Source organism: Xyrauchen texanus, chromosome 33 (genome assembly GCF_025860055.1).
Source record: "Xyrauchen texanus isolate HMW12.3.18 chromosome 33, RBS_HiC_50CHRs, whole genome shotgun sequence".
Taxonomy (NCBI): Eukaryota; Metazoa; Chordata; class Actinopteri; order Cypriniformes; family Catostomidae; genus Xyrauchen; species Xyrauchen texanus.
This window is the reverse complement of record NC_068308.1, coordinates 38,801,326-38,829,095: the sequence shown is the minus strand read 5'-3', so window position 1 is coordinate 38,829,095 and position 27,770 is coordinate 38,801,326. Positions and strand designations below refer to the sequence as shown.

The window sequence follows — 27,770 nt, the reverse complement described above, 5'->3', positions numbered from 1 at the left end:
ATATATATATATATATATATATATATATATATATATATATATATGGTACAAGAATAAATAGAATTAATTTTAGGAATTTAAAATCAAAATATTTTTTAAATTGAATTTATTTAAAAAAATAATAATTATAATTTTATATATATATATATATATATATATATATATATATATATAATTTCTTAAAATTATTTATTATATATATATATATATATATATATATATATATATATATATATATATATATATATATATATATATATATATATATATATATATATATATATAATTATTCTTATAATAATAAATAATTTTAAGCCATTTTTAATTATGGGGTGAAATGTGACCTGGACATGTTCTCATGAGATTTACCCAAGGGGCAATTTTGAGTCTTAAACACAGTATTATCATTTTGTCATTAAACACAGATATTAATACTGACAAAACAAATCCTGCACAGTACAAATCAATTAAGAGGCCTGACGCGTAACAATCATGGCAATGAGAGGAAAGCCTGCATACGCAGATATCATATTTTAATTAAAACAATAGTTTCACAAATTTTTGTTTGAAACATTAAGACTTTTCATATTGCTTCAAGAAGGATGACACTGCTTAAGTTGAAATGTCTTTGGAAGAAATAAATTAATACTGCCAACTGTGTCGTGCGAAGGGTTAAAAAAAAGGGATCCCTGCCAAGCACCTTAAAAGACGGCTCTATGGAAAAAAAGCAAGACTTTCACAGTTCCAGTGTAGTGGTTTTTCGTTTCTAGCTAAAAAATAAAGTCTTAAACCCCTAATTAAACATCTAGTTCATTAGTCGGTTTCCACAGTCGAAAAACAAGCCAAAACAAATCCACAATAATGGGCACATTTTTCCCCAATCCCTTTAGGAGACTGACGCCTACTAGAGAAAGCCGGCAGAAATGTCTGTGTGTTAGATGCAGTCTTTGACGTCCATCATGGCAATGCAAGAATCTGTTCAGAATCAGCAGCAGTGTTATCCAATAAGTCGTTTTAGTAGGGTGGGTCGCGTGAACGGCCAGCAGTACTCGTTCGGAACGGGTCCTTTAACGTTACACTCAAAGAAGGAGAACATGGGGAACCAGATTCGCGCGCGGCGGCTCTGTTGGTACGCGCGTGTGTTGGCCAGCGTGTGGTAATACAGGAAGAGTCTGGTGGTGATGTAGAAGGCGATGAAGACGTCGATGGAGTAATGCTCGTGAGCGGCCAGGATGAAGAAGATCCCGAACAGATTGAGAACCCACGAGAGCGTGTGGATGAAGTTCCAGCTGCGCGGCGTGTCTGAAACGGAGCGAGATGGGAGATTTCAAACTGAACATCACACAGAAAACAACACGAATATATACGCAGACCATCTCAAAACTGAAACTCTTCCTCAAGGGTCAAATCGGTATGCACAATGTGTCCAGCTTCAAAACTAGGACCATTTAATACATTATAAACAAATGTTTTAAATAACGTACATTGTACCCAAGATCCGATGGTAAAAAATACTTCCTTCGGTGTTCCAAACAAGCATGCATGTACCAATGCTAATATCTAGAAAGTTGGTATTTAACTAGAACACCAATCGGAGAACCGCGCCCAGTGAAACCCACGAAACGTGGCTCGGGGCGACCGCGCGCTCCCATGACGCACTGAGAATGACGTAATCGAGTCGCTGCCTCTTCACCCTTAAACTGCTATATATATATATATTTGTACATATTGGAATATTTTGCAATAAAAGACAAATATATAGTTTCTATACTTATAATCAACAACCTAAAATCAATAGTTTTATATATTCCCATCGTTTTTTGTTTTTATTCAATGACATCATTCGCAATGCCTCATGGGATTGCAGTTTGTGCCCTGATGAAAGACGGTAAGTACACATTCTTGTATCTTTGTCTTTTTGTCCAATTTTCAAAACAGAGTTTGTGATGTTGAGATTCACCTCGGAGCGGGTCGGTTTGGTTCATGGCTCACAACTCTTTTACGGAGGATTTTATTACAAGTCTATGGAAGAAATGAAATGGGGGAAATACTTCCGGAACCCAGACGGCTGAAAAAAACAGACGGGCACTGTTACATACATTAGGCATATAGTTAAATGTAGCAGTGATTGGTATGAATAAAAGGTTATTTTGTAATTCTAAAATATTTTTTGCACTTCTGTTTTTGCATTTCAAAACAACAGAACTCACATTTTACATGTATGTGCTGTATATAATAGAACAGTGCAAATTCATACTATGCATATTCCATGGAAATGTCAACCACATCATGGAAAAATTAAACGTTTAAACTAGGGCTGTCGATTTAACGGGTTAATTCAGTGCGATTCAAAAATTATGCAATTAATCGCAATGCCCCCGGATCATAATAAGGAAGATTCCTGAGTAATGCTTGTAGTACCACCTGTTTACTCCAGGGGGCAGTAAGTGAAACTTCAGCTGTATGAGCAACACACAGTTTATACAGTGAAGAAACACTTCAGCAGAACAACACAAACATGTGTTACATTCTTGCGTTCAAAACACTTGATGGAGCACAAATCTGAACTAAGAGATCTAAAGATGTGTTTAAAGATTGAGTATTAAACTATATTTAACTTGACACAGTGACCTAAACATGTGTTTATGACGCAACACACCCGAGACGCTACACAAGCATGTCTGACGCTGGATTGAGATGGTGCAAAATTTGGAAATTACTCAGAAATATTTAATCACAAATAAAATCAAAGAAATTTCCTTCAAACTTATTTATAAGTACTACCTCACTAATTATGTTCTTGTAGAGATATTTAATTATGTCGATATATTCTGTACATTTTGTGGTCTGCAGGCGGAAACATTTTTTTCATTTATTTTGGAGTTGTCCCGACTCGACTTGTTTTTGCTCTAATTTCTGCAAGAATGTTAGAGATCATATTATTCCCAGCTTTCAACTTTGTTTTGAAAATGTTTTATTCAGTTTTTTTTAGCTGACATGTCTCTTCATAAGGAATATTATCTGATTAATGTTCTGCTTTTGTTGGCAAAGTTTTGTATTCATAAATTTAAGTATGGTGGTTATAAACAATTAGTTTTAGAGGTTCAGCAATACCTAAGAACAATTTCCAATTTGACTAACAAGAAAGCTGTAAAGTGTATTGAAATATGTAAACAATTTGATATTTTTATTTAAACTGTATTTATTTATTTTCCTTGTTGTTGTTTGTTTTAATATACCTCTTGGCTCTAGATGTAAAAAAATTTTAAGCATTAATAATTGTATTTTTTTTAAAATGTCTGATGCAGGTGTACATTGACGGTCCTTAAACAAGCCCTCATAATAAATCTCTGATTGATAAATTCACTTGTGTAGTGGATTGCTGTGAACTGTGTGTCAATGATTGACTTATGATCAATAATATGGTAGTAAACGATACATTGTATTCTAAAGTCTTATCAATGATGAACTCTTCTGACACAAGAATGTCATTTTAATTATCAGAATATTTTTATTATATATATATATATATATATATATATATATATATATATATATATACACATACACACTTTTTAAACATGTAAAGATAACTATGTATAATTAAATATTTATATAAATATGTATAATCATTATATATTGAATTATTGTTTCATGAGGGGCTTTCTAAGCAAATATTTGTATATGTGATTAAATGTGATTAATCACGATTAATTAATCAAGACACCATGTAATTAATTCCATTAGAATTTTTAATCGATTGACAGCCCTAGTATAAACCAAAGGAACAAAAAAAAACTTTTAAACTCTGTATTATAGTGGTATAAGAAATAATGCAGTCCAGACCACTAGAGGGCGCCGCCTGCTCACACAGCACTGACTGAAGCGCTGAATGCAGAAACGTAGCCTTTTAAGGTTTAGCAATCACACAAGGCTATGTTGTGATTTCAATCTTAATTCAATCAATCATGCAGCATTAATGGATATCAAAATCTGCAGGTTTCAAAGTGTTTTTAACGGTTTCCCTCATCACGTAGCCTATTGGTAAATGCCGTTTTTACGGTCACGTCCGTTCATAGAATTTTTTCTGCATTAATGTGAGAACGAGCCAGAACAAAAAATAAATATTACATATTCTAAAGAGTGCCGACCCATCTACATATTGTGGATGTAGAGTTTTTTTCAGTGAGTTTTTTTCGTTTTCATGCTTATTACTGATATGCCGATGGTTTAATTTGGTCAATAATTGCCCGATAAATGCCGGCAACCGATGCATCTCTAGTTTTGAGTATTTTTCAAAATACTCAGCTTCCATGATTTTTGGCCAGGATTCTGCATCTGGCGGTGCTAGGAATTTGTTGCGACAGAAAACTTTATGTAATCTAAATACTTTGTATTTCTTCTTGAGCACTGATTGTTTACTTCATTTTACTATACACAAGTGTGGCATGGGGTGGGCGTGGTCATGCGTTGGTAAGGCTCGTCACCTGGGTTGCGAGTACACCAACACCCGTCTCTAACCGTCTGCCATAGTGATGGCAGAGGGAGACCTGAAAAGGCATGCCAGAGCATCAGTGCGGGAGAGCGAGTGACCGGAAAGCACGACAGCCCGGACTAAGAGAGTAATTAACACAGTGCTTTAATTTATTTACATCTCATTTTATCTTATCGACGGTTACCGTCAAATGTGTGCTGAAAACATACAATTAAAAGAGACTAACCTTGAACCTGCTTCGCTGTCTCCTGACTCCTCCATTGCCCACGGACGTAACGCATCACAACAAGATTACTACTTCTTTAACTTGTCTTTTATGGTTAGGGGTTAGGTTTGAAAAAACAATAGATGTCTATGGTGTGTGTGCTTGTACTAACATTCTGTAACGAAGAAATTGAGCATGGTGATAACGACAGTGTGTCCACTGAACATGTAATCTCCACATGTATGGACTCCAGTGAGGGTCATTCCAAACCCGCTCCATATGGCCACAGCACGCTGAAGCTTCGCCCACATATCACCGTATATCTAAATCACACACACATAGAAAAAGAACACCAACCATTACAAACTTGTTTGTGAAATGGTGAAAAACACAGAGTGCATGTTTGATGGCATCCGTACCTTCCCTGTGCACTGCAGGTGTTGACCAGGTACAGAAAGAGACGTCACAAACATAGTGACGCACCGCAGCATGAAAACCGTCCCCATGAGACTACACAAACGCCTCAACAGTATCGACCTGAAACACAAATGCATGTCTTTGATGGACTGAGCTTTCATTTTTATTGAGTGATGCAGAATTTAAAATATCAGTGATAATCTTTTCAAACGAGTCCACACACAAGATAATCAGATGTATAGATCATTAGATAATCCACATGAAGCACAATGTTACATATGACCACCAGGAGATGGCGCCAAATACATGACACAGACTCAATGATGACTCAAATGACACAGAATGAAACTCATTCTGTGAAATCTCATGACTAAAATCATGTCTGCATGCTATGCAAACCTTTAGTCATTGTTGTGTTTGCATGTGTAATTATTACTAATGTACAATTATTATGTTTGATTTGTTTGGAGGGGCTTTTGGACACATGGAGACATTTTTGGACACTTTGAAAAATTATATTTGTAATGTTATACATTTGTATTGCTTTGTCATAACACAAAAATTTTATCAGACACAGTTGGGAATGAAACATAAAATGAGCTTTTCGGAGCCACCTTATTTACTCCCAGAGATATATAATGTCACATAAGAAAAATAGATTTTATTAGAGTGTGTTTATACAGTATGTGTTACCTGTGTTTATGAAGCAGCAGCACTAGCAGCCAAATAGAGCACAATATAACGCCACACGCCTCCGCCATCGCAAAAGCCCACGGGATTCTGGGTACACTGGGGAAAGAGAGAGCAACAGGCCAAAGGTCAGAGAGCAAAATATAATCCTGCAGAACAAACAGATGGTGATTTCTGCTGTTGTTTATGTATTTTCATGCACATGTTCAGCTGTGACCTCTAACCATCTGTCGTATTTCAACATGTCAAAGACGTTTAGCATCACTGCAAAAAAAAAACACTTGAAACTTCACAGATGTTTATCAAGAAAAAGGTTTAACAGTCACCCTTTACATCAGAGTTACCTATGATATTTACTGCGTGTCGCTAAAACACAAGCAGTTCGGATTTCTCAGGCTGCGTTTCCACTGGGGCAGATGAAATCTGCTCAAAGGCGCTCACAGTGCTAGGAGAGAGCTACCGCTGCCAATCCTACGATCCACCATGCGAACATGATTCTCAGCTTTCATAGGAATTCATTGAAAACGCTCTCAGCTTCGCTCACAATGCGCCAGTGGTAACGTAGGGTCAGACTGGATGAACTTGCTAATGCTAGCTGACATGCTAACGATTTGGCTACGTCGGACACCGGATTGATTCCATACGCACCGCAAGACTTCATGACAACGGTTGCACCCTCTCATCATCTCTAGTGAAGAGCGCGACAGAACAACAGTGATGTGGACAACAGCTCTGATCTTTCTGCGCTGTAATCTTGAATATTGTTCTCTAGCACCAAACATGCATCATTTCTGCCCTGTCCCGCTCCGCACGCGGTCGCCTCTTTTCCCTGCATGTGTGTAGACATGAAGCGCCGCATGAGTTAAAGTGGTTTCAAAGCACCTTTTAGACCATAACGATTGTCCCTTCTAAATGTATCTTTATTAATCAGCATGTTACGAGCCTTTAATAATAAACAAATCCATATTTCTGTTCTAATTTTGTGAAAATTAATTAGATGTCTGGACTGGATAAGGAAAGACTAAAATTACTAGTTGGTAGACTAGTCTCTCACTTTAATGAAAATATACAAATGTTTCTTACATGTTCTCTCAGGACACCCCTGAACCCACATTCAGCATCAAGTCACAAGGGCTTCTATGCCCCAAACTTGAGTATCTGAATCTAAAGAAATATAAAAAATATTTCATTTTAATGTAAAAATATCCCAACAAATACTAGACTTCTGTCACTATGATTCAGAACAAACAGATAATCTTTTAACATTAATTTTCAATTGATAAATGGTAAAAGACGGTAAAATTGGTGAAAGCTCCCGCAGATCCCACTGCTTTGGCCGTCTCTGAACCCCCTGCGTGGTTTTATAGAGACTATTTTGACTGTTTAGAATTGATTTTTTCTTCTTTTCTTACGTCAACTTTGAAATAAAAAAAGAAAGTGCAACGTGTAAATATATATTGTGATAAATATCGATATCGAACAATATGAAAAAGATTCTCGTGATAACAATTTTGGCCATATCCCCCAGCCCTACTGTTGTAACAGCTTTAGTCGGTCACAGGTTTATTTTATGTAATGTTTCTAAATGACACTAGGGGGAGTGTTGTTCTGTTAGCACCTGTTTATGAGCAAGCTAGTAACAGAAGAAGTTTGATGTGTTTGGTGCTAGCAGCATGGTTCATGGTGCTTGCATGCCACTTTAAGTCCACATTGGGAATCCTTTGCAATTCATGCTCAATCAGTAAGGACTCCTTTGTATGTGCTTACAATTAATGCCAAGGAGTGTTAGACTAAGGACCCTTTGAGGATATCTACCTTGTGACTTTCATGCCAGGACTATATATCACCAGTATGGACTAAAACCTAAGACAGGGTCTGACTCTGGTTTTGGTTTTTATATATGTATGTCTCGATGAAGATATACTTACCAATCACGTATATCTGTTGTCATGCTGAGTATTTGTCTTACACATAATACATACACTATTTGGCCGGTGGTTCCCTCCCTAATATAGATTTATGTGGCATAAGACCTGGGTTTTAACACTAGGCACTGTTACACTGTAACAGACCAAACTTTTGACCAAATGTATAAATTATCATAACATGCATTAAAGATTAATAAAGATTTAATGTGTAACATGAGAAAATTGTCCTGAAAACTTGAGTTAACCCTGACTGGATTATATACAAGTCTTTATCAAAATAAATCAAATAAAAATAAAAAATAAACATATTTTTGTCAACAGCATGTATTAATTAAAATGTTTGATTAACGCCAAGATGTGTCTTTTTCATATCGTCTTCATTATCGATGCCAAAATAAATAAAAAATATTTGTAAACGAGTAAATTTTGTTGACGAGTTTATCACTGTACTACAGTAAAGCAGGTCACAGGTCAAACATAAACACCAAAAAACTGGTTATTTTTAATAAAGTAAAACTTTAAATACACCCTGTTTAACAGTATAATGATTGGAGAGTTTTACGTAATTTACATAATTTTAAAAACATCGATAGATGGGGGTCTGGGTAACTCGGCGAGTATTGACGACGACTACCACCGCTGGAGTCGCGAGTTTGAACCCAGGGAGTGACTCCAGCCAGGTCTCCTTAGCAACCAAATTGGCCCGGTTGCTAGGGAGAGTAGAGTCACATGGGGTAACCTCCTCGTGGTCGCTATAATGTGGTTCTCGCTCTCGGTGGTGTGTGTGGCGAGTTGTGCATGGATACCGCGCACTACGTCTCCATTATAACGCGCTCAACAAGTCACGTGATAATATGCGATTGACGTCTCAGATGCGGAGGCAAGTGAGATTCGTCCTCCGCCACACGGATTGAGGCGAATCACTTTGCCACCACGAGGACTTAAAGCACATTGGGAATATGGGTTTATATTAACTTAGACTCACCTGTCCAGGAAGATGTCTGGTAGTGGAGGGTACGTCCTCATGTCTGGCACTCGCTCGTGTACGATCACCATGACGAATGATGTGAAGCCAAAGACGAAGACCACGTAGACAGAGCTCATGATGGTTTTCCAGTACTCCGGGTCCAGTCTCCGCGGCTGCTGCTTGTATTTACCGTTGTTGTACTGGTGATACTGGTCACCACCCAGAGTGTCCAGTTCACCGTCACAGTCACGCACAGACTCGCCATTACACATCCAATCCACTCCACCTGTACATGAGCACACAAAGAAATACATTGCATTTAATTAAACTTTTGCACTGTGTCTACACTGATAAAGTAACAAACGACGAATCCCTTCTTGATAAAGCTCAGATTTCAGACTTGAAAATTACAAGCGACCTGCAACAAGACATATAGAGTAATTCCGTGTCAGCTTAACCAGAGGCTCAAAAATTTTGTTTTTGATCATTTAAACTGGTAAAAAAAAAAAATCATAAATATTTAATGTCATGGATCAATATTTACGGAGTAATCCATTATTTTGTATGGGGGTCAAAATGACAATTTTCGTCTATTTTGGAGCAAAACTACAGGTCAAAAAAATTACCTTAGAAAAGTGTCAGTGTCATTAATTTTATTTTACACAGAGATAGGTAGGTCTATTTACTAAAATCACTTGACTTATGCACCCCTTGTTGCATTATATGCCAATTCTGACAGTCCGAAAATGGGAAAATGGGCCACTTATTCTTAACAAGTTATTTTTGTAATATCAAAAATTATAATTTTGACATTATTGTTTTTATGAAAAACAATAAATGTAGATTTCTAGTTTCAACATTATTTGTACTTCAGAACTTGGTTTTGTTGGACAAGAAAAGCTAGCTTTATACCACGTGACCCAAATTTGGTTTTCGACTATTGAGAATTAGTCAAAATGCAACAATTTACACATGGAGCCACATTGAGAGCCCCATATCTCTGGGACTGAACCATATAGGGCCTTAGAAATGAAGATACAAAAAGGAAAGTTTGTCCTGAACCAGAATCTAAAAGGACATTAAGATATCTTTAATACTTCTGGAGTTATAGGCACTTAAACTATGGAAAACATAACTTTTTTTCCCATTTTTGGACTCAAGTCAAATGATTATAGTAAGATTAAGATTCAACTTTGTCATTGTGCAGAGTACAGGTACAGAGCCGATGAAACGCAGTTGTTTATCGCACATCCCAATTAAGCTGGGGTCAGAGAGCAGGGTCAGCCATGAAACAGCGCCCCTGGTGCAGATAGGGTCAAGGGCCTTGCTCAAGGGGCCAACAGTGGTATCTTGGCGGTGCTGGGGCTTGAACCCCCAACCTTTTGGACAGTAACCCAGAGTCTTCACCGCTGAGCTACCACTGGCACCCAGAGATTACTCAGTAAATAATTAAATCAATGGTATAATATTTTGGGCTTTCATCATTACGTATGTTTATTATTCTTCAGAAAAAATTTCAGCCGAGGAAGTTTCTGAAATTTGGTTGATTTACATGAATAACCCTGAATAATTGCCTGGTTTCTATTTTTGAAGTCTCATTGTCCCAAATCCTGCTTCACATTTCTGTATATTAAATATTTAATTGTCACATCTGCTTAAGACATACAGTAGGGTCCAGACTATGAGAGAGACACCAAGTGAGAATCATTATATTTAGCTTATTTTTATTATTATTATTTAATAACTAAAATTACTTTTCCTTTAATTAGTAAATTGTCATTATTAATTATATTATCATCCTAACTGATGGAGAGAAAAGTTAAATTGAAAAATTTACATGAATTTATGAATTTGTAAATGTCACATTTTTAAATGTAGAGCAAAATCTAAAAAATATATATATATTTTCATTTTACATCATAAAAATGTAATTTTTTAATATATCATAAAAGCAGATTTTCCATGTGGATTTAGACTTTTGGGCTCCACTGTATACCCTTTCAATTTACCTGCATTTATGTATATATTTGTCTTAAAATCTGTTTTGATCTTCATCTAAGTTAAATCAATGAACAAACACCATTAATTTTACCTAATAACACACAATTTATTGTATTGTTCTTTTACAAATTCATAAACCATCATTAAACATGTCACAGTGCAGGTTGGAAAACGTATGTTGTACTGATGTCAGCAAAAGCTAATTAGAGTCCGGAGTTGGCAAACTTGGCATCAGATTAATGAAACGAGATTGGAGGTGTGGGTTAGAGCTACTTTGACTTATAAAAAGCACTCAAACATTTTGAGTTTGCCATTCACAAGAAGCATCTGCTGATGTGGACCAAGAGATCTCAGAAGACCTACGATTAAGATTTATTGCTTTGCATAAAGCTGGAAAGGGTTAGAAAGTTATCTGGAAGAGTTTAGATATTCATCTGTCCACAGTTAGACAAACTGTCTATAAATGGATATGATTTAGTACTATAGGTACTCTCACTAGAAGTGGCCGTTAGATATTCATCTGTCCACAGTGAGACAAACTGTCTATAAATGGAGATGATTTAGTGCTATAGGTACTCTCTGTAGAAGTGGCCGTTAGATATTCATCTGTCCACAGTTAGACAAACTGTCTATAAATGGAGATGATTTAGTACTATAGATACTCTCTCTAGAAGTGGCCGTTAGATATTCATCTGTCCACAGTTAGACAAACTGTCTATAAATGGAGATGATTTAGTACTATAGGTACTCTCTCTAGAAGTGGCCGTTAGATATTCATCTGTCCACAGTTAGACAAACTGTCTATAAATGGAGGTGATTTAGTACTATAGGTTCTCTCACTAGAAGTGGCCGTCCAACCAAGATGACTCAAAGGACACACAGCAGAATGCTCAATGAGGTTAAAAAGGACCCTAGAGTGACAGATAAAGACTTGAAGGAATCATTGGATCTGGTTAACATCTCTGTTCATGAGTCTACTATACAGAAAACATTAAACAGGTATGGTGTTCATGGCAAGACACCATGAAGGAAGCCGCTGCTTTCCAACAAAATCATTGCTGCTCACCTGAAGTTTGTCAAAGACCACCTTGACACTCCACAACGCCACTGGCAAAATGTTTTGTGGACTGATGAAACTAAGGTTGAATTGTTTAGGAAGAACACGCAGCACTACGTATGGAGTAAAAAGGGCAGGGCATACCAACATGCAAACATCCCAACGGTGAAGTATGGTGGAGGGAGCATCATGATTTTGGCTGCTTTGCTAAATTAATTAATTAAAAATTAATTCCCAAGTTTATTAAGATATACTACAGGATAATATCAGGGTGGCTGTGTGCAAGCTGAAGCTCAGTAGAAGTTGAGAGATGGTCCACAATCCACTCCAGATTGTCTTAAAAACTGAGTGTCCCAATCAGAGTCCAGACCTTAACCCAATGCTGTGGAATGACATCAAAAGAGACGTTCACAACAGACATCCCAAGAATATGTCTGAGCTGAAGCAGTTCTGTATGGAAGAATGATCCCAAATTCCTTCTGAACGTTGTTCAGGTCTGGTCCGCCTCTACCGGAGAGGCTTGATTGAGGTTATTGCTGCCAAAAGGAGGACCGACCAGTTATTAAATCCAAGGGTTCACTTACTTTTTAAACAGAACTGTGAATGTTTAATGGGATGTGTTCAATAATGACATGAAAGATTATAATTGTTTGTGTGTTGTTATCTTAAGCACGTTGTGTTTGTCTATACGTGTGACTTTAATGAAGATGAGATTACATTTTATGACCAATTAATGCAGAATACCAGCTAATTCCAAAGGATTCACGGGTGCAACTTGCTTATTTCCTACATTTTTAAGCATTTCTTCCAAGCGTGACCGCTATGACAACATCCCCCAGGACCTAGTAACGCACCTGTGCTGTTCTGAGGTGAGTGTCCATCGTAGGACAGTCCGAGCTCCTCTAACACATCAGCGTTCTGCTTCTGGAGCTTCCTGAGAGAAACCATGAGCCGTTTGATGTCTCCCAGCACCTTGAGCTCCAGCGGAGGAGAACGCAGGTCGTACTCGCTCAGCGACAGCAGACTGGTTCCGTCCAGACGATGTTTGTTACACAGCAGGTCCACGTAATCACAGAAACCCTCCTCACGCAGCCAGCGGCCCACATGCTTCGGAGTCCAGTGTCTCACGCTGAGCTGCCCGTCGTTACCTGCCATCTTTCTCAAACTCTCTCTCTCTTTCTCTCTCTCTCACAAGAACTAAACAGAAAAGAGAAATCAATCATCATTCACATTCACAACTGTACCTTTAAAAACCAACATAAAGTAAAACTGAACCTATTTATAGTACTACATGTTATATGCGATGTAATCGATTTGTCTGAGCACATTGTTCGAAATAAACACATTTAGCATTCATAATCTTTGATCAAAATGCAATAACTTGTATCTCCTGTTTCAGTTGGAAATTTACATTTACATTTATGCATTTGGCAGATGCTTTTATCCAAAGTGACTTACAGTGCACTTATTACAGGGACAATCCCCCCCGGAGCAACCTGGAGTTAAGTGTCTTACTCAAGGACACAATGGTGGTGGCTGTGGGGATCAAACCAGCGACCTTCTGATTAACAGTTGTGTGCATTAGACCACTATGCCACCACCACTCCCACATTACAGAAGTTAAATGGGTTGCAAACATTTGCTGATGATCTAAATATCCAGACCTGCCCACAAAACCATGCTGATATACTGGTAAAGCAGGCCACATCAACGACCCAGAAATCTCATGATTTTGCTCAACTGAGGATTTAAAACTCTGAATCCCCGTTATGGCACTCGGCTTGAGATTTGAGAGAGTGTTTGGCAGGTAACCAACTCATTCAGATACAACTTACTCAATCTGAGTCCAGAGACGACAGAAGTGAAAAACAACTTCTAATATATTTTTCAAGATGAAAAACAAAAAATGAGTGATTAACCCGTTCATGCGTAGCGGTTACTGGGAGAAACTACTGAATACTTTTCACACGTCTAACTTTGCGTAAATAGTTTAAAGTAGGAACGTTTACTAGGAATAGACTGATGTAGCGACTGCCGATATTTATCCAATATTAAACCATCAGCATTTAACCTGTGTTCTACATTTAGACATGTGTGTTGCTAAAAACACTAGGAGTTTGGCTTTCCTGTCGTATGTTTCCACTGGCGCGTGCTGAGCGAATGGGAGCGCTTTCAATTCCTTCCTATGGAAGCCAAGCGTCAAGCTCGCGAGGTGGATTGTAAAATTGACAGCAGCGCGGGAAAAGCGGTTCCCTAGCGTTGGGAGTGGCTTTGTGTGGATTTCTTCCACTTCAGTGGAAACGCAGCCTCAGAATGTATGCAGTTGCTATTACACCCACTACGCAGGACACCCTGTTCCAGATTCGGACCGCAGATTGATTCCATCAGGACTGCAAGATATCATGACGACGGTTTCACCCTCTCATCGTCTCTAGTGAGCAGCGCGACAAAACAACAGCGCCGGTTACATCATATCTGATATGCGCTGTATTCTTGAATATTTTTCTCTAGCACTGAAACACGCTTCACTGGTGCCCGGGCCGCACCCGCATCCTCTTTTCCCCACATGTGCGTAAACATGAGGTGCGTATTTCCAGAGTGCCTTTAGACCATAACGTCCTGAACCCCCATACAGTATCATTCCTCAGTCACAAGGGCTTCTATGCCCCCATACTTGGATATCTGTATGTAAAGAAATATGAATATAATTTCAATGTAAAAAATATATATATTTATATACTGTCATTATGATTCAAAATGAACAGATCAACTAATAACATTCATATCCAACTGCACTCAATTGATAAACTCTATAAAATATTGTAATATTTTCACAGAAGATCCCTCAGACGCCAGATGATATGAAAAAGCCATATCGCCCAGCCTATGATATCCGTCGTCCTTTCTTTCATTCATTATTTATTTGTCCATTTGCTCTGATAAGATGTCTCTACGCCAAAGCATCAGATCACAAATGCATAGAAACACATCCACACTTATCACGCCACTTGTACACGATATAGCTGTTTGACTGTTTAACACACTACAGAAAGAGGAATAGATGGTTTATTTTGCTGACGTCTCAAACTGAACTCAAAAATGTAAACTCCTTGCGAAGACATCTGTGCTGGCATCAGCCCTGGATATTGGGAAACAACCTCTTTTTCTGATTAAAAGACTAACTGCAGACTAACTGACACATCACAAACACACTGTTCCACCACAACTGTTCCTACTGCATTTGGTTCTTTCTTCTGCTGAACACAATTGAAGATTTTTAGAAGAATATTTCAGCTTTGATGGTCCATACAAAGCAAGTGAATGGTAACCAGAAATTTGAAGCTCCAAAAAGCACATAAAGGCAGCATAAAAATAATCCATAGGACTCCAGAGTTTTAATCCATGTCTTCTGAAGTGATATGATATGTGTGAATGATAAACACATCCCTATTTAAGTCATTTTAAACATTTTAAAAGCTGTCGATATTCACAAAGAATGCATATCGCCAAAAACAAAACAAAAAACAAGAATGTGAAAGTAAAAGTGGAGATTTAAAGTAAAAAAAGGGCCTTAAATATTGATCTGCTTGCCACCCACACCTATCATATCACTTCTGAAGACATGGATTAAACCTCTGGAGTCGTATGGATTATTTTATGCTTCCTTTATGTGCTTTTTGGAGCTTCAAAGTTATGGATTAGTTGCATTGTATGGACCTACCCAGCTGAGATACTCTTCGCAGAAGAAAGTCAGTCATATGCATCTGGGACGGCATGAGGGCGAGTAAATGAGAGAATTTTCATTTAGGGGTAACCGGTTCTTTTAAGGTCAGAACAAACGGCCACACCCGACCAAGCCACGCCCATATCCAACCACGCCCCTTCGGTGGTAGACAGAAATAAAGCCACTTAATCAGACACAAGAAAATAATAGAAAAGTAATCTGACCCTTTTACTAAAGTAGTTCCGGTATAATTGTGTCTCTGGGGTCTTTAATCGGTACCTGATACAGACAGTCTTCTTGATAGCCGAATGGACCCAGAACTTGCCACTTTTAGACACAATCAAACCCTTTTAACCACAATAACACTAGCTAGCTATCTCCTTACCTATGGAGTTATACTTGTGCCACAATGCAGAATTGTGGCACATATATAACTCCATAGACCTCTAGACAGCATTTTTGCCACAAGATAGTAACCAAGATAAGCAGCTCACTAGGTTTGTAGAGAGAGAGAGAGAGAAAACGATTTAAAATCAGTCCAGAAAATCTGGGTTTTGTGACCCAAATGATCATATCTGGGCCTGTCTGCAGTGAATAAGACATCAAACACGTCACAAAATAACAAGGCTTTTACAGTGAACATGTAAACAAAAAGATGCTCTGAATTACTAACATTTATCATTTCCACCCATTAATCAATATGAATATGGCAATGATATTGAATTAATGAACAATATGTTTATAAGCCTGTTATTACTCTATACGACTCTATTATTTTGACTTTTAGATGCGTGTAAGTGTATTAGCATGCTAGTGGTTAGCCTGTTCGCTTCACTTACAGTAAACATGAGATTCTTCACTCCAAACCGCGATATACCTTCGGAAATCTCACTCTGTCTGGATATTTGTAGTAAATCATCGCTGTCGTGCTGACAGCTCTTTGTGTTTCAATACGGAGTGCATGAGTGCGTGTTTAAACATTGCTGCTGAGGTCACTTCCGCTGCACCACACCAAAGAGTCAGTCCATTTGCGACCGTTTTACAACACTCTCAGGAGGTAATTTCCAGTCATGACAGTGCAGCTCGTATCTACTTGAATGGGGGAACAACGGTATCTCAAAGACGGTTGGTCACGATTACGATCAAAGAGCATATTTTAAATCATCAGTCAAATCTGACAATACTGCTGTCATAAATTGATCTTCTTTACCTCATATTTGCTTAAAAAAAAAAAACGCTATTTTCCCGGCTTGAATAGCTAATGCGCATGCGCGATTTCGACATTGACAGTCGATGTCTTTATCTAAAAGGTGATTGGTTCTTTTACCTTAAAGGCGGGACTTCCTTTCTACGTCCGTTGACCGTTTGGCGTTCCATTTTCTCCCATTCATTTAAATAGAAGTGGCCCATCTCTGACCACACACAGTGACATCTGCTGGTGAACTCTGGATTTACACCATCATTCACTTCATTATAGTACTGAGGTTAAACGGATACTACATCTTTTTGCATGACCAAATGACCAAAATCATTAATAACTTTATATCAAAATAAAGATATATGGATCATTGATATATAAGGTTAAGTTTGAAATCTAGTTTTAAACACGTGTCAAGTTTGTGGACATGTAATCTTTGAGTTCAAGTTTTCTTATGGTTACACCAAATGACCTGAACCAAATGTGCCAGCTTTTAATGAGACTTATTATTTATTTATAATTTTTAATGAATTATTTTGTTTCCTGTCTCCGGATGATTACGCCACATGACATTTTTAATTTAAACCCGAGAAAAAGTATCAAAATGACTTTGAACTCAGAAATTGAAATCATGTTAATCATAGAAAAGGTGTATTTAAGTCATTGTTTTGTGTGAATTACATTTGTTATGTATTTTTGAATAATTTTTTAGATGTGGACAAAAAAGTTTCTCTTTATTTGGAACTCGACAAACATAGTCAAGGTAAAAAAAAACACACAAAAAAACACATTCAAGTTCGTTGCGACAAAGAAAATATTACAAAAGTAAAAACCAAAATCCAACAAAAATAAACATTTTATTAGGCTCTTAATTATTTAAGTAATCTCTGTAGGGAATATATCAATATCTGTGAGCAAACATGGCTATTTTCTTGCCTAATATCAAACATCTTGTCGCAAAATCTTAGTAAGGAAGGGTGATGTTTATTTTGGTGTCTAGCTATTTAAGATGTTTGACTTCCTTCAGATGAATCATTAGAATGTCAGATTTATTTTTGCAAATCCATTCATTTGGATCATTTAAACTGTCCTTCCTCCTCCTTATATGAAGCATTGGGAAGACCAATTCATTTTAGTGTATCAGTTTGTTCAGGTGATTCATGATGAGCCATAAAGGACGATTCATTTCAGAGTTTTAAGCAGTATAGCTTACCCTCCAAATTACTAGCATGTTTTAGCTTGTTGCTAGCATGATTTAATAATTAGCTAGGCATTGCTAGCATGTTTTAACACATTGCTAGCATGTATCAGTACTTAGCTAGGCATTGCTAACATGTTTTAACATGTCTTTAACATGTTGATGGCATGCATTAGCACTTAGATAGACATTGCTAGCATGTTTTAACACTTAGCTAGACATTGTTAGAATGTTTTATCATGTCAATAACATGTTTTAGCACTTAGCTAGGCATTGTTATAATGTTTTAACATGTTGCTAACATGATTTAATAATTAGCTAGGCATTGCTAGCATGTTTTAACATGTTGCTAGCATGTATCAGTACTTAGCTAGGCATTGTTAACATGTTTTAACATGTCTCTAGCATGTTGATGGCATTCATTAGCACTTAGATAGGCATTGCTAGCATGTTTTAACACTTAGCTACGTGTCGCTAACATGTTTTAGCACTTAGCTAGGTGTCATTGGCATGTTTTAACACTTAGCTAGGCATTGTTAACATGTTGATAGCATGTTTTAGCACTTATCTAGGCATTGTTAACATGTTTTAACATGTCACTAGCATGTTGTTAGCATGTTTTAGCACTTATCTAGGCATTGTTAACATGTTTTAACATGTCACTAGCATGTTGTTAGCACGTTTTAGCACATATCTAGGCATTGTTAGAATGTTTTAACTTGTCGCTAACATGTTTTAGCACTTATCTAGGCATTGTTATAATGTTTTAACACGTCGTTAACATGTTTTAGCACTTATCTAGGCATTGTTAGAATGTTTTAACACGTCGCTAACATGTTTTAGCACTTATCTAGGCATTGTTATAATGTTTTAACATATCGCTAACATGTTGTTTGCATGATTTGGCAATTATCTAGGCAGTGTTAGCATGTTGCTAGCATGTTTTCATTTTTCATAATTTTAGTGAATCAGTTTGTTGGGGTGATTCATGATGAACCTGAAAGGATGATTCATTTCAGTGTTTTATGCAGTATAGCTTACCCTCAAATTTATTGTTATGTTGCTGAATATGTAGTTAAATACTGATGTTCATCAACTACTACTACTGCTGTTTAATGCTGATAGTTATATATATATAAACTTCTCATAAAAACAAAAACGTCAATGTAGTTGGGTCCTATTGTTAAAGAGATAGTTCACCCCAAAATTATTTTTTTCATTTAGTCACCCTCATATATAGTAATATAGTAAAAAAGGACTTAAATATTGATTTGTTTCATACCCACACTTATCATATCTCTTCTAGCCACCATTCACCACTTGCATTGTAAGGACCTACAGAGCTGAAATATTCTTCTAAAGATCTTCATTAGTGTTTTATCATGTCGTTAACATGTTGTTAGCGTGTTTTAGCACTTAGCTAGGCATTGTTAGCATGTTTTAACGTGTCGCTAGTGTGTTGCTAGCATGTATTAATACTTAACTAGATGTCAATAGCATGTTTTAGCACTTAGCTAGGCATCGCCAGCATGTTTTAGCACTTAGCTAGCATGTTGTTAGTATGTTTTAGCACTTATCTAGGCATTGTTAGAATGTTTTAACATGTCACTAACATGTTGCTAGCATGATTTAGCACTTATCTAGGCATTGTTAGAATGTTTTAACATGTCACTAACATGTTGCTAGCATGATTTAGCACTTATCTAGGCATTGTTAGAATGTTTTAACATGTCACTAACATGTTGCTAGCATGATTTAGCACTTATCTAGGCATTGTTAGAATGTTTTAATATGTCACTAACATGTTGCTAGCATGATTTAGCACTTATCTAGGCATTGTTAGAATGATTTAACATGTCACTAACTTGTTGCTAGCATGATTTAGCACTTATCTAGGCATTGTTAGAATGTTTTAACGTGTCACTAACATGTTGCTAGCATGATTTAGCACTTATCTAGGCATTGTTAGAATGTTTTAACGTGTCACTAACATGTTGCTAGCATGATTTAGCACTTATCTAGGCATTGTTAGAATGTTTTAACGTGTCACTAACATGTTGCTAGCATGATTTAGCACTTATCTAGGCATTGTTGGAATGTTTTAACGTGTCACTAACATGTTGCTAGCATGATTTAGCACTTATCTAGGCATTGTTGGAATGTTTTAACGTGTCACTAACATGTTGCTAGCATGATTTAGCACTTATCAAGGCATTGTTGGAATGTTTTAACGTGTCACTAACATGTTGCTAGCATGATTTAGCACTTATCTAGGCATTGTTGGAATGTTTTAACGTGTCACTAACATGTTGCTAGCATGATTTAGCACTTATCTAGGCATTGTTGGAATGTTTTAACGTGTCACTAACATGTTGCTAGCATGATTTAGCACTTATCTAGGCATTGTTGGAATGTTTTAACGTGTCACTAACATGTTGCTAGCATGATTTAGCACTTATCTAGGCATTGTTGGAATGTTTTAACATGTCACTAACATGTTGCTGGCATGATTTAGCACTTATCTAGGCATTGTTAGAATGTTTTAACATGTCACTAACATGTTGCTGGCATGATTTAGCACTTATCTAGGCATTGTTAGAATGTTTTAACATGTCACTAACATGTTGCTAGCATGATTTAGCACTTATCTAGGCATTGTTAGAATGTTTTAACATGTCACTAACATGTTGCTAGCATGATTTAGCACTTATCTAGGCATTGTTAGAATGTTTTAACATGTCACTAACATGTTGCTAGCATGATTTAGCACTTATCTAGGCATTGTTAGAATGTTTTAACATGTCGCTAGTGTGTTGTTAGCATGTATTAATACTTAACTAGATGTCAATAGCATGTTTTAGCACTTAGCTAGGCATCGCCAGCATGTTTTAGCACTTAGCTAGCATGTTGTTAGTATGTTTTAGCACTTATCTAGGCATTGTTAGAATGTTTTAACATGTCACTAATATGTTGCTAGCATGATTTAGCACTTATCTAGGCATTTAACTATTTAACTAAAGATCTTCATCAGTGTTCTGCTGAATATGGAAAGTCACACACATCCGGGATGGCATGAGAGCGAGTAAATGATGAGAGAATTTTAATTTTTGGGTGAACTGTCCCTTTAACAGCTTGTAGTGTAGCAGAAAAAAAGTATTTTTTTTAAAGTGTAGCTTTATAATTTATTTTGGAAAGCATTAATACTGTAAATATGTTAAATATATTAAATGATTGATCTTATTGTTTGAATAAATTGTTAAATTATTCCTTTTTAAGAACCCTTATTAGGTTTTAAGGAATGTTTAACTTTTAAATCATACTAGATATTTACAGTTTCTGAAAGGAAAAAACAAAAGTGAGAAGTACTTGCCTGTTCAACCCTCGCCAGATGTTGCAATGCAGTTGCTAGCGTGCTGCTGTGCGGTTACTAGGGCGTTCCAGGTTATTTCAATCTAAGTCTAAGGGTGTTTTTGCCTGTTTTATACATGTAGGATCAGGTCAGGATGAATCATATTAATCTGAATGTCATATTCCACAGTTCTGACTATAAGAAACTGGTTTAATTTTAGATTACGGGCTGCACCTGCTCCTGTCACTTTAATAAACCTGTGCCTTCATGCAGTTTTCTCATGGTTACACCAAAAAACCTGAACCAAATCAAAATGACTTTGAACACTTAGCTAGGCACTGTTATCATGTTTTATCATGTTGCTAGTGTGTTGCTAGAATGTGTTAACACTTAGCTAGGCATCACTAGCATGTTTTAGCACTTAACTAGGCATCACTAGCATGTTTTAGCACTTAACTAGGCATCACTAGCATGTTTTAGCACTTAGCTAGGCATCACTAGCATGTTTTAGCACTTAGCTAGGCATCACTAGCGTGTTTTAGCACTTAGCTAGGCATCACTAGCATGTTTTAGCACTTAGCTAGGCATCACTAGCATGTTTTAGCACTTAGCTAGGCATCACTAGCATGTTTTAGCATGTTGCTAGCATGTATTAATACTTAACTAGATGTCAATAGCATGTTTTAGCACTTAGCTAGGCATCGCCAGCATGTTTTAACACTTAGCTAGCATGTCGTTAGTATGTTTTAGCACTTATCTAGGCATTGTTAGCATGTTGCTAACATGTTTTAGCACTTATCTAGCCATTTAACTATTTAACTAAAGAACTTCATCAGTGTTCTGCTGAATATAGAAAGTCACACACATCCGGGATGGCATGAGAGCGAGTAAATGATGAGAGAATTTTAATTTTTGGGTGAACTGTCCCTTTAACAGCTTGTAGTGTAGCAGAAAAAAAGGATTTTTTTTAAAGGGTAGCTTTATAATTTATTTTGGAAAGCATTAATACTGTAAATATTTTGCATTTATTAAATTACTGATCTTGTTGTTTGAATGTATTATTAAATTATTCCTTTTTAAGAACCCTTATTAGGATTTAAGGAATGTTTAACTTTTAAATCATACTAGATATTTACAGTTTCTGAAAGGAAAAAACAAAAGTGAGAAGTACTTGCCTGTTCAACCCTCGCCAGATGTTGCAATGCAGTTGCTAGCGTGCTGCTGTGCGGTTACTAGGGCGTTCCAGTTTATTTCAATATAAGTCTAAGGGTGTTTTTGCCTGTTTTATACATGTAGGATCAGGTCAGGATGAATCATATTAATCTGAATGTCATATTCCACAGTTCTGACTATAAGAAGCTGGTTTAATTTTAGATTACGGGCTGCACCTGCTCCTGTCACTTTAATAAACCTGTGCCTTCATGCTGGACAACAGCAGATACAGTATGACACCTACATTTTACCAGAGACAGAGAGAGAAACAAAGAGTCATTTCTAAAAGATTATGAAGCTCCATGATGAGCGTATAATGGATGAAGCTTGTGAAACGCCCTCTGTTAAAGAACTGGAGAAAATACTGTTTGGAGGGAAGAGAAGTGGAAATCATGTGGATGAAGTTTGGCCCAACATGCTCCTGGGTGACATGTGAGTCATTGGCTGTATTTCAAAGCCTAGTAAGCTGCCTATCTGGACAGCATTTGTGGACATCATACATTAATGCTCGAATGTGCCAATATTAATCCCCAGGTTTTGAAACGCAGCCATAATCTCTTCGAAATGCGAATAGACATGGGAATCGTGAGGAATTTAACAATTCCGGTTATGATTATGTATGTTTTGTGTCATTGATTCAACAGAATCGGCTCATGAGAGTCATCCGTTCAGGGATCAGATTACACGTGTTACGCTAAATTCGAATGGGTCACATGAGTTGTGGTCTGCGCCGCGTTGTCGAGAGAAGCCGGATTGAGTATCGCGAGTAATCCCGCTCTGCGCTCTATGGAACGCTAATATCAGGAAGCCTGCTTCACTCGCGCGCACTTGCATGCACCAGAGGTAGCACGCGCAACGCTCACGTGAAACACAGATGCTGCGAGAAGATGAGAAGCATATTAAGCGCTAGGGAAGTGTCCGTGTGGAGATTGGAAATTGGGTCGTTTGGGAATACAGGAATCGGACGCTGCTCATTTTAAAGCAGGCTTTGGTAGCAGCGCTGCAGTCCTGCTGAATGGTAGTGCAGGAAACAGCGTGTCCCGTTCGTAGAACACACAATCGAGAACCAAAAAAGAGAACCTAGATCTATCTGTCTGTCTGTCTATCTATCTATCTATCTATCTATCTATCTATCTATCTATCTATCTATCTATCTATCTATCTATCTATCTATCTATCTGTCTGTCTATCTATCTATCTATCTGTCTGTCTCTCTGTCTGTCTGTCTGTCTGTCATTTATCTATCTATCTGTCTGTCTGTCTGTCTGTCATCTATCTATCTGTCTGTCTGTCTGTCTGTCATCTATCTATCTATCTACCTATATGTCTGTCTGTCTGTCTGTCTGTCATCTATCTGTCTGTCTGTCATCTATCTATCTATCTATCTATCTGATCTGTCTGTCTGTCATTTATCTATCTATCTGATATGTCTGTCTGTCTGTCTGTCATCTATCTATCTATCTATCTATCTATCTGATCTGTCTGTCTGTCATTTATCTATCTATCTGTCTGTCTGTCTGTCTGTCTGTCATCTATCTATCTGTCTGTCTGTCTGTCTGTCATCTATCTATCTATCTATCTATCTATCTGATCTGTCTGTCTGTCATTTATCTATCTATCTGTCTGTCTGTCTGTCTGTGATCTATCTATCTGTCTGTCTGTCTGTCTGTCATCTATCTATCTATCTACCTATCTGTCTGTCTGTCTGTCTGTCTGTCATCTATCTGTCTGTCTGTCATCTATCTATCTATCTATCTATCTGATCTGTCTGTCTGTCATTTATCTATCTATCTGATATGTCTGTCTGTCTGTCTGTCATTTATCTATCTATCTGATCTGTCTGTCTGTCATTTATCTATCTGTCTGTCTGTCATCTATCTATCTATCTATCTATCTATCTATCTATCTATCTATCTATCTATCTATCTGATCTGTCTGTCATCTATCTATCTATCTATCTACCTATCTATCTATCTATCTATCTGTCATCTATCTATCTGTCTGTCTGTCATCTATCTATCTATCTGTCTGTCTATCTATCTATCTGATCTGTCTGTCTGTCATTTATCTATCTATCTATCTATCTGATCTGTCTGTCTGTCATCTATCTATCTATCTGTCTGTCATCTATCTATCTATCTATCTATCTATCTATCTATCTATCTATCTATCTGATCTGTCTGTCTGTCATCTATCTATCTATCTATCTATCTATCTATCTATCTATCTATCTATCTGTCATCTATCTATCTGTCTGTCTGTCTGTCTGTCATCTATCTATCTGTCTGTCATCTATCTATCTATCTATCTATCTATCTATCTATCTATCTATCTATCTATCTATCTATCTATCTATCTGTCTGTCTGTCATTTATCTATCTGTCTGTCATTTATCTATCTATCTATCTATCTGATCTGTCTGTCTGTCATTTATCTATCTGTCTGTCATCTATCTATCTATCTATCTATCTATCTATCTATCTATCTATCTATCTATCTATCTGTCATCTATCTATCTGTCTGTCATTTATCTATCTATCTATCTATCTATCTATCTATCTGTCTGTTCTGTCTGTCTGTCATTTATCTATCTATCTGATCTGTCTGTCTGTCTGTCTGTCATTTATCTATCTATCTATCTATCTATCTATCTATCTATCTATCTATCTATTTATCTATCTATCTATCTATCACTGAGTTGTGGTCTGTCATTTGTCTATCGAGTAGTCTGATTGATGTATCTATCTGTCTGTCTGTCTGTCATCTATCTATCTATCCATCTATCTATCTATCTATCTATCTATCTATCTATCTATCTATCTATCTATCTATCTATCTATCTATCTATCTATCTATCTATCTATCTATCTATCTATCTATCTGATCTATCTATCTGATCTATCTATCTGTCATCTATCTATCTGTCTGTCTGTCTGTCATTTATCTATCTATCTATCTGTGTCATATATCTATCTGTCTGTCAATCTGTCTGTCATTTATCTATCTATCTATCTATCTATCTGTCATCTATCTATCTGATCTGTCTGTCTGTCATCTATCTATCTATCTATCTATCTATCTATCTATCTATCTGTCATCTATCTATCTATCACGCGAGTTGTGGTCTGCGCCGTCTTGTCGAGAGAAGCCGGATTGAGTATCGCGAGTAATCCCGCTCTGCGCTCTATGGAACGCTAATATCAGGAAGCCTGCTTCACTGGCGCGCACTTGCATGCACCAGAGGTAGCACGCGCAACGCTCACGTGAAACACAGATGCGCGCGAGAAGATGAGAAGCATATTAAGCGCTAGTGATCTGTCCGTCTGTCTGTCTGTCTGTCTATCTATCTATCTGTCTGTCTGTCATCTATCTATCTATCTGTCTGTCTGTCATCTATCTACCTATCTATCTGTCTGTCTGTATGTCTGTCTGTCTGTCTGTCTGTCCGTCATTTATATATCTATCTAGATTATTTATCTATCTATTTGTGTTAGAAAAAGAACCGATTTTCGATTCACAACCCTAGATGGGAGTCATTTGAACACTATATTAAGCTCTCAACAGCAGTATTTAAACCAGCATCATGGCCGCTTTACAATTCCTCTAGAAATTAATACGCCTGCTAGTTTTCTAGACATAGGGAGTTTTTATGGGCATCATAAATATACCCAGAAATCAGTTGGTGGTAAAGGGAAATTATAACATCTGTGTATTTATGATATTCAGGTCTGTAGCCAACGATCGGTTCATTCTGTGGAAGCTGGGCATCACTCACGTCCTGAACGCCGCTCATGGAAAGATGCACTGTCTGGGCAGTCATGAGTTTTATGGGTCAACAGTGGAGTACTACGGAGTCCCAGCAGATGATTCCCCATCGTTCAACTTGTCTGTTTATTTTCATCCTTGTGCTGATTACATTCAGGAGGTGCTCAGTTCTCCGGGAGGTAAAAGCAGCCATTACGTTCTGAGATTGTCCCATAAACTTCTCCTTTTGTGTTCTACTGAAGAATATAAGTCTTTCGGTTGAGGCAACCAATGGTCCACATTTAAGCACATTTCTATGAGCTGTGTTTTAACAGTCTGAAAGCCGATATAAGAACTGTTAACAGAATTCCCTCTTGTTTGCTGCAGCACGGATCTTGGTTCATTGTGCGGTGGGAGTGAGTCGTTCTGCGTCTCTGGTGTTGGCTTATCTCATGATACACCAGCGTCATTCCTTACTGGATGCTATTAAAACTGTCAAACAGCACCGCTGGATCTTCCCAAACCGAGGGTTTCTCAAACAGCTACGGGCTCTTGATGCGACTCTACACTGGTCTGGTTAAACACACGTGACAAACGCAGACATTCCAGCATCATCGGCCTGAACTCTTTAAATGCATCAGGAATTTGTTACCGTTGTTTTTTGAAAGGAAGTTCGCACTGATTCTCATGATCTCACACTATTTTAAGGCAGATACTAGCTTAAAGCTCTTATAGTCTAAACACTTTATAGGTTTACATTTGTACTCTGAATGTAAAGTGTCATTTTAATGTTCATTTTAATATAAAATTAGTAATTTAACTGAAAAACTATGTGAAAATGCTACTGTAAAACCTGTTAGTTATTTTACAACAGATGGTGGCAAATTATATTAAGAGAATAATATACATAAAACAATAAATGCATCTTCACTGTGTGTGTGTGTGTGTGTGTGTGTGTGTGTGTGTGTGTGTGTGTGTGTGTGTATACATTATAAAAATATAATACTATCTATCTATCTGTCTATCTATCTGTCTATCTATCTGTCTGTCTATCTGTCAATCAGTCCGTCATCTATTTGTCTGTCATCTGTCTGTCTGTCTGTCATCTGTCTGTCTGTCTGTCTGTCAATCTATCTATCTGTCTATCTATCTGCCTGGCTGTCTGTCATCTGTCTGTCTGTCTGTAATTTATCTGTCTGTCTGTCATTTATACATCTGTCTGTCTGTCATCGATCTGTCTGTCTGTCATCTGTCTGTCTGTCTGCCATTTATCTATCCATCATCTATTTATCTGTCTGTCTGTCATCTATCTATCTATCTGTCTGTCATTTATCTTTTTGTCTGTCTGTCATGTATCTATCTGTCTGTCTGTCATGTATCTATTTGTCTGTCTGTCATTTATCTATTTGTCTGTCTGTCATTTATCTATCTGTCTGTCTGTCATTTATCTGTCTGTCTGTCTGTCATTTATCTATCTGTCTGTCTGTCTGCATTTATCTATTTGTCTGTCTGTCATTTATCTATCTGTCTGTCTGTCTGCCATTTATCTATCTATCTATCTATCTATCTATCTATCTATCTATCT

The 27,770-nt window shown here is 37.1% G+C and overlaps 2 protein-coding genes across 4 annotated transcripts; one reads left to right on the top strand and one right to left on the bottom strand.

Moving 5' to 3' along the window:
- Positions 1-320: 320 nt before the first annotated feature.
- Positions 321-16,468, bottom strand: LOC127626843 (sphingomyelin synthase-related protein 1-like). Of its 2 annotated transcripts, XM_052102926.1 has the most exons (8): positions 16,324-16,468; positions 12,615-12,957; positions 8,721-8,988; positions 5,811-5,906; positions 5,120-5,237; positions 4,873-5,023; positions 1,961-2,068; positions 1,160-1,302 (listed from the first exon to the last, which is right to left on the bottom strand). In XM_052102926.1, exons 2-7 carry the CDS (start codon positions 12,913-12,915, stop codon positions 1,989-1,991), a joined length of 1,014 nt encoding a protein of 337 aa, XP_051958886.1. In that variant the 5' UTR covers positions 12,916-12,957; positions 16,324-16,468; the 3' UTR covers positions 1,160-1,302; positions 1,961-1,988. The 2 variants fall into 2 exon arrangements, with proteins under 2 accessions (XP_051958885.1, XP_051958886.1); XM_052102925.1 differs by lacking the exon at positions 1,961-2,068 and having other exon boundaries at positions 321-1,302.
- LOC127626847 (dual specificity protein phosphatase 13-like) lies at positions 16,446-27,667 on the top strand. 2 transcript variants are annotated; one of them, XM_052102931.1, is made up of 3 exons: positions 16,446-16,609; positions 26,168-26,385; positions 26,573-27,667. In XM_052102931.1, exons 1-3 carry the CDS (start codon positions 16,446-16,448, stop codon positions 26,764-26,766), a joined length of 576 nt encoding a protein of 191 aa, XP_051958891.1. In that variant the 3' UTR covers positions 26,767-27,667. The 2 variants fall into 2 exon arrangements, with proteins under 2 accessions (XP_051958891.1, XP_051958892.1); XM_052102932.1 differs by lacking the exon at positions 16,446-16,609 and adding an exon at positions 22,665-22,873.
- The last annotated feature ends 103 nt before the right edge of the window (positions 27,668-27,770 follow it).